Source organism: Epinephelus fuscoguttatus, linkage group LG9 (genome assembly GCF_011397635.1).
Source record: "Epinephelus fuscoguttatus linkage group LG9, E.fuscoguttatus.final_Chr_v1".
Classification (NCBI taxonomy): Eukaryota; Metazoa; Chordata; class Actinopteri; order Perciformes; family Serranidae; genus Epinephelus; species Epinephelus fuscoguttatus.
The window spans coordinates 29,625,714-29,638,809 of record NC_064760.1 but is presented as its reverse complement, the minus strand read 5'-3'; the positions used below and the strand labels follow the sequence as shown (position 1 = coordinate 29,638,809).

Here is a 13,096-nt window from a genome sequence, read left to right as displayed (position 1 = left end):
TGCAATGAAAATAAAAATATTTTACTTATGTATATATATATATATGAACTATTATTGAAGTGGAGCAGATTGTGGGTTTTTTTTTTTTAAATAGGGCTGTAGCTTTTCAATGCCGGTGAATCTTATTCAATTAATTTATTGCTTGATTTGTAAAATGTAGGTTAATAGTGAGAAATGCCAATCACAGTTAGTGACACCACCAAATGTCCTTTGTCTAACCAGCAGTTCAAAGCTCAAAATTATTCAGTGCACTATTATTAATTTCAGGCACAGAAAGGCAGCAAATATTCATATTCAAGAACAATTTGAGAATTGTGTTATGAATTAGAAATTCTCAAGAAGGGTAGCTACAGACTCCTCCAATTTGTTCTCAAGAAGATTAGTCGACTAAATACTTAGTTACATTCCACCACTTGTATTAGAAACATGGCTAGTGTTGAGCTTGGCCCAAAGGAGTAACTAGGTCAGTCCAAAAAAGATAGATTTGAAATGTGATCTTATGTTTGATATGATCTTGCTGTTTGTCATAAATACTAGCACTTAAATAACTCATCATGTGACTGGACCCTTGTTTAGCCTCATATCCCACAGAGAGAATATAAGCTGCACTGAATTTTAAAAAGTTAGTTGTATCTATTTATCTTCACACATAAGGATGTGCTGCACCAGAGCACATTGACATTTGCTCAACATGTGGATGCTGAACATCAGCCTCTCTGCCAAGCCCTTTGATTTAGAAGGCTATTATACATTTGTCCGCTTATAGATGCCCACGCAGCGCATTGTTTATGCACGGCTTAATGGTGTGTTGCATTGCTGAGGGTGGGTGAGGTCTTTGGACTTGAGCAGGCTGGTGTGACTAATCTATCAGTGATGTAGACTAAAGCTCCCCATTGCTGAGGCGCTCATCATTCTTTCCCTCTGAGTCTTCCTCCAGTCGACTGTGCTGCCCTAACCGCAGAGGTTCAAATTTATCAGCGCTTCTGTGCACTTTAGTTTACACGATCTCATACCCGCCACACAAATGCATGCGTGCATATTGCCCTCTGCAACCTTTTGAAACTTTATAGTTATGAACGATCATGTTTTACACCTCCGCTCTGTTTTTCATGTAATATCAGTTTTTATTTATAACACATAATGAAATAGTGTAGGCCAGTCTGATGTATGAGTTATATCATATCATCCATCGTCTCTTTAGTGCCTGTTCAGAATTCAACAGGATGATGATTCATGTTTGTCATGCCTCTAGTGAAATATGAAATACTTTACAGGATATCTCTGAAATGGGATCTCTGGAGTCTATAAATAATAATGAGTTTATACAGAATTAATGATGTAATAAAAAGATATATAGCTGTTGTATAGCTCTGAGACTAGAGCCAACTCCACCAAGGTCATGGAGTCAGTGCCCATTTTGGCTAGTCACACTAATAATGTGTTGCACTTGCGGCAATGTACGACACCTCAGACAGATAAGGGAACCAAATTCCATATAATAGATAGTTGACTTTTCAGTGTTGTGTCAACAGATATAATATACCCTCAGTCAGAGCCTTATGCAACGTTCAGTTGGGCTACAATCGAAGATTTTCCATTGGCTTGCCCTGAGTGACTTAATGACTGAGAATGGATGGTAATCTCATGAGGTATTAGGTTAGGGACAGAGGGCTTATCCAAACTCTCTACCATCAAACATGCCCAGACAGCCACGGTGTGGCTGAAGGGTACTGCTATTGTAGCAACAATAATAAGTGCAATAAAATAACATGATCCCTTTTGATCAAACGTTTGGTATGTGTTGTCATATGACAGGAAAGCTTAAATGTGAATTAGTAACAAAAACTTTTCAGTGATCCTGGAACGTAAAATATCCAGCCATGAAAAGGAAAAACGTGACTTACAAAACATGTGAGAGCACCATACCGAGTGTTGTTAGGTACCATGCAGTGCATAGGAGCTCTGCATGTGAGCTGTCAAAGTTGACAGTTAACCTTCGACCTGCTGTACCCCAGATACACCTTACAGCAGCATTTACACAGACACACACTCACAAACACACACATACAAGTATACATTAACCATGCCCTCAATGTTAAGTATAACCTCATATGTGGAGGTGAAGTGGACAATGTGTGGGCTGAACTTCAGTGTCTGTATTTCCCCTTTCCTCCTCCACCACCGTTCCGAAGCAAACAGCTAAAGCTATGGCTATCTGGCCCTGATAGTATGGGTCTATATATAGTCGAGCCCTGTGACTGATCTGGCTGGAAGTGTCAGATTCCAGGCGCACTCATCCGTCCTGGCCGGATCAGCACCTGCTGCTAACTATAAACCCACCCACCCCCAGCGCCGCCCCCCTTGCCCAGCTCACAGAGGAAAGCCAATGTCCAACCAAACCCTAGCCTGGAGAAGAAAAAGGATCCAGGTTAGACTCTGTAAGTAATTTCCCTGAGGCCACCGCAGAGGGGAGGGGCAGAAATGGAGATGGGAGCATTAGAGGATGTAATGGGCCTGAGCGAGATGCCCCTCTGTGCTTTTTCTATTCAAGTCTGATACAGTGCCTTTTACATTCTGAACTTGTCTAGCCAGTGTGGCTCTGACAGACTGGGCCGTACGGAGCTGCCCAGTCCCGAATTCAGCATATGCACAGAGGTCTGGTAAACGTGGAGTGCGCTGTGGATTTCGAGAGACAGTTCAGCGGATGAGGAGGCGATACTGTAACAGAAAGGAACTCCATGCCCCTGGGAAAGCCTCATCATTGGTCGAAGGTACAGTACCAATCATTCTGCCTTTCTCTGCTTGCACAGGGAGCAGGTACTCTTGCTCTCGTCAGCCTGACACCAAAGCAATGTGGGAAGTTTTAGAGAAATGGTATGTTTTTGGCAGAGCTCATTGAACTATTGTCACTTTCCTTAGATTAATAAATCTCAGTCTTTGTATATTTTACAATAATTTGCATGTCATATGTAATGTTTGGATGAAATCTTGTGAGGTCTTAAGCACATGAATTAGTTTAGTCAGTTTAAAGTGAATGTTCATAAGCTGTTCTGTTAATTTCCGATTTCCTGCTACTGCTTTTTAAGGCATAGTGACAGAGTTGTATTTCTGTTCTGAGCCCCTTTTGGAGGTTTACAATATCTCAGTGTACCACAAGTATTCTCAGAACATTTAAGGGTTAAAGGCTGCTGTTGGCACACAAACAAAACAGAAACTTTGCACAGTTTAGCCTCTATATCAAGAAGCTGTTGCCCCTCTGTGATATTCATCAGTGTTACTTGTGATATAAATGAATGAGCTACACACTTTCCAGGTGACCATATCTTATTTCCAGTCCAGGAGCAGAGCCCAGAGCAGACGAGAGGAGCAGACTGGACTGGCCAAAGTGAGAATTTGGAGCTTGTGGACGAGCGATGGACAGCTGGACTCTCCAGGGGGACAGCTACTCCTTCCTGCGCAGCACACCCCACCGCAACTTTTCCCTGTGCCACCGTGACGGCACCCCCAACCACGTTGAAATCTTCGACATCATCAACGTCCCTAGTCAGCGCAGTGCCATTTCTGAGACCACCTGCCTGTGTGACATTTTTGGAGACGATTGTGAGACACCCTCCCTCTCAAGCAGCCCTGCAGTAGGGGCTTTTGTCCCTTCCCAGAGGGAGGTGGACGGAACAGCTGCTGCATCACCTCTGGTGGATGATCTGAACGACTCGGGCTCCTACCACACTGCGCCGGGCTCCAGTGAAGGAGAGGAGGGCTTCGAAGATTCAAGAGAAAGGCTTTACAGCCCTCCGTTGCAGAGCGAGTCTTCAGAGAGGAGGCAGCCAGAGGGTGAGGGACTGAGCTTAGGGCATTCAGAAGTTTCTGAGGACACTAGCCCAATTTTAGATCCAAAAAGCAAATCACCAGTACCTCAGCTTAGTACAGCTAGCCCATCATCTGAAGTCGTGAGCACTGGTGAGTGGACCCCCTCTCCTGGACATAACAGCCCCTTTACCCTCAGCACAGAGGGAAGAGCATCTTCCTTGTCTTCTTCCTCAGTTGAGAAAAGATGTTCACCATTATCACCTAATCCGAGAGAGGCTCATTCAGAAACTGAAACAAGGAGAAGCACTCCCACTGTCAAAGATAGACTTAATAGCCCCTTGCATCAGTCATTGTCTCAAAGTCCCTCCCCTGAGCCTAGGAACTGTGTCAGCTCATCCTCCTCTGAATCAGTGAACACCCAATCGTTACCTGAGTTCAGGGTCACACAAGTCTCACCTGAGCCAAGAAGCAGCTACTCTAATCAACACAGCAGTCCCTCACCTGAGCCCACATCCAAAGATTTTACAGAATCAGCTTTTGAATCTAGAGCCATCCTTTCATCTCCTTTACCTTCCTTCAGTGGTACAGAGCTGACATCCCAGTCAACAGAAACACTGGCCTCTCCTGAGCTGAGGAATAGGCCCTACTCCCCTTACACTCAAGCGTCATCTCCTTTTTCTGAGTTAAGAGGGAGGGTCTCCCTGCCTGATCTCCTCAGCAGAGGCTCCACACCTGATATTGAGCATCACACCCACACGCCTGAGCTGATTTCTGAACCCTCCGCTGCAGAAAGAGACACCACAACTACTCCTGACAGCCAAGATACAAGGTTATCACCTGCCAGTGCCGTGTCTACACCTGCCCCTCGATACACACCTCCCTCACCTGTTATTTCAATTGCAACATCTCCTGAGCTTGTGGAGAGTAGTATCTCACCCCAGTTAAGACAGACAGCTCCCTCACCTGGCCTGCTCAGTGCTGCTTCTCCGATTACAACTGGCGCAAGAACTCCCTCTCCCAGCTCCTCAGATAAAATAAGACACATTTCAACACCTTCTGAGAGCAGGGCCCAGGTTTCTTCACCTGTGGTAAGTTATAGCTTATCTCCATCACCAGGAGTTACAAGCAGCTGCTCTCCCATAGAGCACAGACATACTGCTCCGTCACCTGAAATCAGGATTACAGCATCCTCACCTGAGTTCGGTAGGAGAGAGTGTTCTTCTGACGTGGAGACAACATCAGAGTCTTCTCTCCCAGAGCCTCACTCTGACTCTGCCTCATCAAGAAGCCTCACTTCGTCCCCTCACATTACAGGGATTTCTTATTGTGTTGTTCAGCCTGAGGACAGGAACACTCCCCCATTTCCTGAGCTCTCTCGTCTCTCCACCCCAGAGCCTGATAGGGCACTTGTGTCCCCTGAAGCAAGGAGTCCGACCCCAAGCAGAGACAGTATACAGAGCAGTATTGCAGAGTCCACTGGCACACCAAGAGATTCACCTCACCTAAGCTCTGCCCTGCAGCCTGAAATCCCTCTGTCGCCCAAACCCAGGTACCAAACACCTTCACCTCAGCTGAAGCATCACACTCCCTCACCTGAGCCAAGATATCAAACCACTTCATCGGACGAGTATCAAAGTCCCTCACTTCCGTACAGAAGTAGAGATCCATCACCTGCTGCCTCATCTCCTGAGCAGAGGTATCATCAGCATTCACCGGCAATCCTGTCCACGGAGTACAACCCTCAGTATACACAGCCTACTCCTCCTCTGAGAAATACACCTGAGGTTGAGGCAGATTCGTCTTCAGTTGATATTACAGAAACAAAAAAGAGTGTGTCACCCTCATTTGAATCAGACAGGGTAGAAAAATCAGGTGTAGCTGAAATCAAAAGCAGTTCACCAGTGGTGACAGTACAGTTACCTGTATCTATTTCACCTTTCTTAGCTGAGGAAAAGGTAGAAAGTCCACTGAAACAACAAAGCACAGAGAGAAAAGCAACACCAAAGGAAGCAAACTTTCAGGATAACTCAAGTTCTGCCTCCTTCCCTAAAGAAAAACAAACTATCAGCCCCTCCTTTATTCAGAAAGAGGACACTTATAACAACGCCCCCATTGCAATTAAGTCTCCCTCCCCTAATCTTCAAGTCTCTAAGGACAGGAGTCCAAATATTTCACTTGTCCACAACTCACCTGTGCAGAGACTGGAAAACCCACAGCCACAGTTCACTACATATCCCTTAACTTCTGAAAGCAGCAGCTCATTTAAATCAGCTTGGACACCTGAGCCTGCGAGAAGACAGCTGTCAACCAAGGTTAGACGTGAAAACAGAGAGACAATCACAGAGGACATGGCCCACCATGTAAACAGAAGGCACACTCCCTCTCCACCACTCACCAGGTTTACACCTGTTCACATCATAGCCCCTGAGAAACCAAACAGACCCTGGCAGAGGAGAAGCCGTAGCCCCTCTCAGGTTGAAGCATCCTCACTGAGTGGAAATTTAAAGAAAGTTGTGACAAATAGGGAAATTCCCAATGTTGCCTATGTTGACAATAATAGCCAGGCCCACTGGGTCAAGCAAGGAAGGCAATTGGAGATGGAGAGGGAAATGCATCTGGAGGAGGATAGAATAGTAGGTAGGGAGCAACGAAGGGCTAGGGAGATAGAGAGAGAGAGAAAGAGGGAGGAGCGTGTTCCTGAAAAGGGGAAGGGTTGGCAGGGGGACGCCAGTTACAGAGGGGAACAGGTTGAGCTGTCATTCAATGCCAGGAATAGAAAAGGGCCTGCAAGTCGCAGTACAGCTCCCACAAGCAGAGAGACCCGTCAGGGACTGCCAACAGCGCATTCCTATTCAGAGGGCTTGCTTGCCACCAGGCAGCTACAGCAACAACAGAGTCTGCTAAGACTTGCTCCCCAACAAGACACCAGGGGTGGTGGTTCCAGCAGACGGCTTCATCCTCCTGCACCCCACAACAAGAACAGTGCTCCTGGACGAGCAGCCACAAACAGACCCTGCCAGAGTTCCAGCTCAAGCATGGGAAGTGAGCTTGATGAGGCAGACCATGAGGTGAAGTGGTTCACAGACTTGGCTTTCCGCAGCCTGTCAAGCCCTGAGGTAGATTACCTTGACATGTACAACTCCAGCCACCGTTCATCTACCAACATCTCTCAACCATCTACCCAGGAGAGCCCAGCTGGGGTCAGTGCAGCCTGGCCGGCCTATGCTGACTTCAGGGGTTCTGCTCAAAAGCTGGACAATGACGAACTCTCCTTCCAGCAACCATCTGCATACTACTCAGATGGCCTAGATCCATCAAGGCGCTATGAGATGGGCAGCTTTGAGTGTGTAGATGTGGCTGTGGAAAGAGAGGACTCCAGGAGGGTGAGAAAAGGAGTGCCAAAGAGACAGATCCAGCTAAAAAGGAAGAGCAATGCAGAAGGGAAGCAGGATGAAAGCAGTGAAAATAGTAGTCCAGGTTTACCAGTGATGGTGGAAAGCCCCTCTCTAGAGAGTCACTCCAGAGAGACATTCATTAGACAACACAGTACACCAGCAGCAATGCAAGGATGCTACCCTTCTGAGCGCAGTCCTGAGCCCCATCAACAAAATGAAAGAAAATCAAAACTCCAGAAATCTGCCTCTCTGGATGAAACATGCACTAAAACCAAGATGGCCACTTGTCTCATCAAGAGTGTGTTGTCCAAGAAGATGCAAAGTGTTGATAAGCAACCTGATGAGCAGACAGGAGAAGAAGGGAGCCCCGCTGTTGAGGAAAACAGCCCACCAACAGAGAGTTCATGTGCACCACTTAAAGAATCCCCAAAACCTGATGCACATATTTTAAGTTCCAGCCTTCAGTCAGATTATAGTCTGTCATCTGACGGTCTCCCTGTGAGGGGAGAACCAAGCACAAAGGATGAAGCAAAACCACCAAAAAGCTTTGGAGGGAGATCCAGTAACAGGCCAAGTTCATCCAGCAGCAGCAGAAGTGTTAACTTTTCACTGACTGAAAGTGAAGACACTGATTCTCAAAGCAGGAATGCAACCTCATCAGGATCTGAAATGAGATCAGAGGTGAAAGCACCATTTGATAGTAAACAGTCAAGAAGTGGAGTACGACGAGCAGATGACAGTAAAACATGGGACGGAAGGGAGGCTGGTGACTCAGCAAATGCCACTGCCGGGAACACGGCAGCTCCTTCTGCCACTGGAGCCAGCAACACGCAGGCCAGGGTGACAAACAGAGACCAGGAATGTGAAAACACAGAGGACCATAAACAACTGCAACAGGGTGCCAAGGGCGCCAACATGTCACAGACACAGGAGATCACGCTCAAAGCTGTGGAGAAAAAGAAAGCCTCCCTAAATGTTTGTCTCACACCTGAAGCAGAAAACAAACCTGAGGCTTCTTCACCAGAAGTACTGGAGGAAAGGCTAGAGACCAGTGTCGATGGGAAAACAGAGGAAGACGAAGAAAATGGAAATAATAAAGTGAAGGTCCCCATTCACAAAGTCAGAGATGTGAGGCGGCTTGTGAAAAATACGTATAATCTGTCCTTCAAGGCAACTAGTGCTGTAACGCCATCAAGTGTGGATGAAGAAAGGATGGAAACATTTAATGAGGAAAGGAGGGAAGAAATAAAAGAGGAGAGGAGGGAAGACGTCATAGCAGAGGAGGAGAGGGAGGTAAGGCAAGAGATAAGGAGGGAGGAGAGGAGGGAGGACAGGGAGGAGGAGTTCAAGGAGGAGAGGGAAGAGGTACAGAAAGAGGGGATAAAAGCCTCAAAGCTGCTAACCTCATCTCCACGTCTTCAGAGCAAAGGAAGTCCTCTGTCTCGTCCACAGCCAATGCAAATAGAATACAAGGCTGTTTGCTGGAAAGAAGACAAAAATAAAACATCATGCAGCAAAAAAGATTCAGAAAACCCAGGTGAAAAACCCCAGGCTTCACCAAATCTTGTCACAGAGGTAAGCAGATCCCCCTCAAATGCAAACACATTGCATTACACAACAGGAGACACAACAATTGCAAAGCCGTGTCATTGTGATCTAAATGTGGCAGCAGAAACACAAGAGACTGTGACAGAAATGCATAAAGTACCAGACAATGAAGACAAACCTGTGGTTGTTAGAACAGACCGAAAACCTCCCATGCTTGGCAGCCTCCCCAAACTGCCCAGTAAGGAAAGAGAGGTGTCCACTGCTGTCGTTTTAATAAGGGATAAATCCAGCAAGACCAAGACATCTGCATCGCCAGCCCAGGAAGAGATTCCCATCCCAGTCCAAGCCCCAGCTGCTTCACCTTCACCTGGGCCTACTACCCCTGGTGGCCACTCAGTTTCCATGTTACTAAAGGAAAAAGGCTACCAAGCTGACATTGGAGCAGTGGTGGGTGACAACCACAGCGCAGCTGGAAGTAAAGGGGTTCCACATAAACATGTGAACTGCCTGGAGATCCCCCTTCAGACCACCAATCCTTTAGATGGAGGTCGCATCGAGTCTCACAGAGAGAGGACCTTCTCCTCTTCATCCACCACATCTGGCCCCTCAGCAATGTCTGACAACACAGACACCCTGATAAAGACAAGAGAAGACGAGGGAGTTGGCAGTAAGCCTACAGTAAAAGACACAGCAAAGCAAAAAAGTGCTTCTCCGCTACGAAATACGCAAGAGCCAACACCACCTCCCACCAAACACAGGGAAATTGGAGATTTTGAAGCAGTGAAAAGACTAGATCCAACTTTCCCCCCAAGGTCCCCTGCAATAAGGAGATTCAGACCACAGCCAATTGAGGTTAAGTCACTGTCTAAAGAAACACAGAAACAAGAGACACCCGCAAACACTATAGGAAACAACAGACCTCAAACCATTGAAGTTAAATCTATAGCTAAAAATTCTCAAAAGCCAGTGGTGCCTCCTAAACCAAGCTGCAAATTTAAACCCTCAGATTTAGGAGCAACGCCAAATGAAGTGCAAAGACCATCAGCAACAACAACAACAACAACTGTGAAACCACAAGGTGAGGAGAGGTCTCAAACAATTGTAGTGTCCTCACCGACAATCTATAGAAAAATCTCCAATGAGTCCACATCAACGTCAAACTATACAAGAAAACTAGCTGTGTCCGCGGTATCCAGCCTCAAACCTCCACCTTGCAAAGCACCAGCAACCACCATCTCCAATGTCTCAAACCAGTCAACAGCACCATCAGAGACAGAGACATCTAATGACAGAGGTCAGCAACAAAAGCCAGGGGCCTCGCCTCAGAGCTCTAGATATACACAAAGACCCACAAGCTTGGCTACAGCTCCAATATCAGCCACTGAGCCTGGTTTAACCTCAGCTCCAGGTCCAGTGTCTGACCCAAAAGCAAACCCCGTTCTTGGACCTGACTCAGCTGAAGCCAGCCAGCCAAGCCAGCCAGCTGTTATGGATCCAGACCCCCAATCACAGTATCCCAGGATGGCATACCCTCATGAACAAGCTATGCCGGTAGCTTCAAACAACACAAAACAACCTGCAGCTGTTTCCACAACGCAAGTGCCGGGATACACACACCAGCCATGCCGCAGAACACTCTCTAATGAACGTTCCCAACGAACAGATGACCTACGTTTCTTTGCCTCAGATGACCCTCCAAGCTATGATGAAAGAGAGAGCTTCAGTCCCCTCATGCTCCCAGATCTGACACCCAGGAGGTCAAATCGCTATCAACCCTCCTCCCGCCCTCCTCCCTGCTCCTGCACAGCTGGCTGCCCTTCCCACCCTGGTCTCACTCCTCCTCACCATCACCGCAGCCCCCATAACCTAACCCCTCCTGCCCCTCCGCACTCTCCAGGCCAGGCACTACCTTACCCAGCTGTTCAGCCCCCTCTCCGTCCCTACCAGTGCCGACCTGACCCTCAGCCAATGAGCTACCAGCCTGGCTCTCCCAAAGCAAGTCCTCTTGGTCCAAGCCAGCCACCAGCCATGTATCAGCCTCTCCACCAGCCTCCTCCCTGCCCTCCCCACCCGTCACTCATGCAGGCCTGCCCTGCTGACCGCCCATTGCAGCCACCCCAGCATATTGACCCTCGACGACCCCCTATCCACAGATCCCCCCAACAACAGCCGCCAAGCATGACTGGGGCTCCTTACAGTGATCCTGGCCATAGCCACTCTCCTGGCCTTCCTCCTATGGATCCCCAGTACTTATGTGGCCCTCAAAGCCTGGGACCTTCCTATGGCTCTGAATATGGGGGTGACAGTTCCAGTTTGTACTCAGAGAGCAGCTATGCACAGACACCTCGCAGAGTGCTCCTGGATCCTGAGACAGGGAAGTATTTTTACATTGAGGTGCCTGTTCAGCCACTAAGGAAAATGTTGTTTGACCCAGAGACGGGCCAGTATGTGGAAGTGCTCATCCCACAGCAAGCAATGTCACATTCAGGCCTGTATCCTCCTTCAGCAGCCCCCTACACACCTATCCACAATCCAAACATGTACGCTCCTGCTCCACAGTACATGCCCTATGCGGCTCCTCCTCCCCAAGCCCACCCCCAGGCTCAGCCTCAGCCCCCCCGATATCCTGAGGCCTCTGCTGCAGCAACAATGCACCCAGGTGGGCCTGGGGTCAGCTACAGGAATCCCTCAGGTCAGGGGTCCAAGCCAGAGCCTCCAAACCATCCACCACTGGACCAGAGCTACCTGGAGAGTATGTATTATGTCCCTACAGGGATGAATGCAAGCCCCAATCCCACCCCACCAGACTATTACCACAAACATCCCCCCAACCTTCCCCCAACAGGGGGGAAAAGGTCCTGAAATAGAGGACAGAGGCCGCCTTCCTGGAGCCTGTTGGGTTTTAAATACACAGTGTATAAAGGGGGTGTCTAATGTTAGCCTGTAATGTTATTCGAGTTTTCACATTGCAACTGAAGACAGCAATTCTTTGGTTGTTGTTTATTTGCTGCTGCTGCTGCTGCTTGTTCTGTGCTGGGCTGCCTTAATAGCACAAGATATATGATTCTTGAGTTAAAAGTTTTGAAAACACAAAAGAGTAAGCCTTTTTTATGAGGTGTTCTTAAGATAATTACATAAATCTAAAATGATCTATTACAATTTTTGTCACTTTTGATACAGGGTAAGAACATCATACTGTTAGTTCACCACTAATGCACAGGTGTTACAAATCAATAGGTTTACTGAGTTTCTGATGTGTGTACTTTGACAACAAATATCTCCCAAAAAACTTGAAAATACTGTTTTCAAAGAACCTCATATTTATTTTATTATTGTGTTTCTCTAATATTGGATGAGTGAGTTTGTGCACATTATGTCTGCAACAACAATGCCAATAAAAATGTCATATATGAACTGCTCTGCTCTCTTGTGCCTTCATCTGTTTTACTAAGGATTCATTTTAGAGTTCACTATCACTGCATTTATTTATGACCCAGATCATTCAGGCAAGGTGTTAAACACTGAAACTTTACAGTCATGTAGCTTTTAAGATAGTCTTGGAAGACCTTCATTTGAAATGTGATTATACTTTGTAACTTCATCAGAGATTGTATTATTTTCAGACAAAAATGCAATCTGCAGTTAGAGATGTGGGTAAAATGGACGATACAATAAGGGAGTGACTTAATTTTTGCATGAAACTGTACCCACTCCTCATCTTAGTACCACATCAATGCACCAAATTTAGACATGTACACAATATGTAAAATATTACAATGTGGTGCATATTTAAAATATTAGTTTAAACATTCCTTTAAACATTCCAGTTGTAAGAGCATGTTATTGCTAGATATTTCCACTATAATGCACTGACTAGCTGTGTTGAAACCTTTGTAGTCAAGTATTATTCAGCTGCACCCTTCAGCTCTTTCTTCCTTTGCCTTTAGAGGGCGCGCTCGCTACAAAGAGGGTGCAACAGCAAAAACAATATCCATTTATGATACTAATTTATCTATCAGGGGTGTTGGTAATGATTTAGAGCCATCAGGTCAAATGCAAGTAATTGAATAAATGTATATTATCTCACCATAACTTTTGTAAGACAGAGATAGCATTCATATTCAGTATAGAGAGACGTCCCCTTTTTATTTTACAATACATTGTACTACCGGCTGACCACTTGAGGGTGCCACAGACCACCAGAGCAACACAGGAAGTCCCATCCTGAAGGTATGTCTCAATCTGCTAACCTCTCGTGAGAAGACACAGTCGCTGTAAAACATAGTTTAATGATTTCCTAATCAAAACCTGACCCTGTTAACTCAAACCAGGGCCCAATTTGTTAG

The 13,096-nt window shown here is 46.6% G+C and overlaps 1 protein-coding gene across 3 annotated transcripts; it reads left to right on the top strand.

The window, feature by feature from the left end:
- Window positions 1-2,430: 2,430 nt before the first annotated feature.
- si:ch73-43g23.1 (serine/arginine repetitive matrix protein 2) lies at window positions 2,431-12,164 on the top strand. 3 transcript variants are annotated; one of them, XM_049585921.1, is made up of 2 exons: window positions 2,431-2,771; window positions 3,340-12,164. In XM_049585921.1, exon 2 carries the CDS (start codon window positions 3,414-3,416, stop codon window positions 11,610-11,612), a length of 8,199 nt encoding a protein of 2,732 aa, XP_049441878.1. In that variant the 5' UTR covers window positions 2,431-2,771; window positions 3,340-3,413; the 3' UTR covers window positions 11,613-12,164. The 3 variants fall into 3 exon arrangements, with proteins under 3 accessions (XP_049441878.1, XP_049441876.1, XP_049441877.1); XM_049585919.1 differs by having other exon boundaries at window positions 3,335-12,164; XM_049585920.1 differs by lacking the exon at window positions 2,431-2,771 and adding an exon at window positions 2,795-2,874 and having other exon boundaries at window positions 3,335-12,164.
- Window positions 12,165-13,096: the final 932 nt, after the last annotated feature.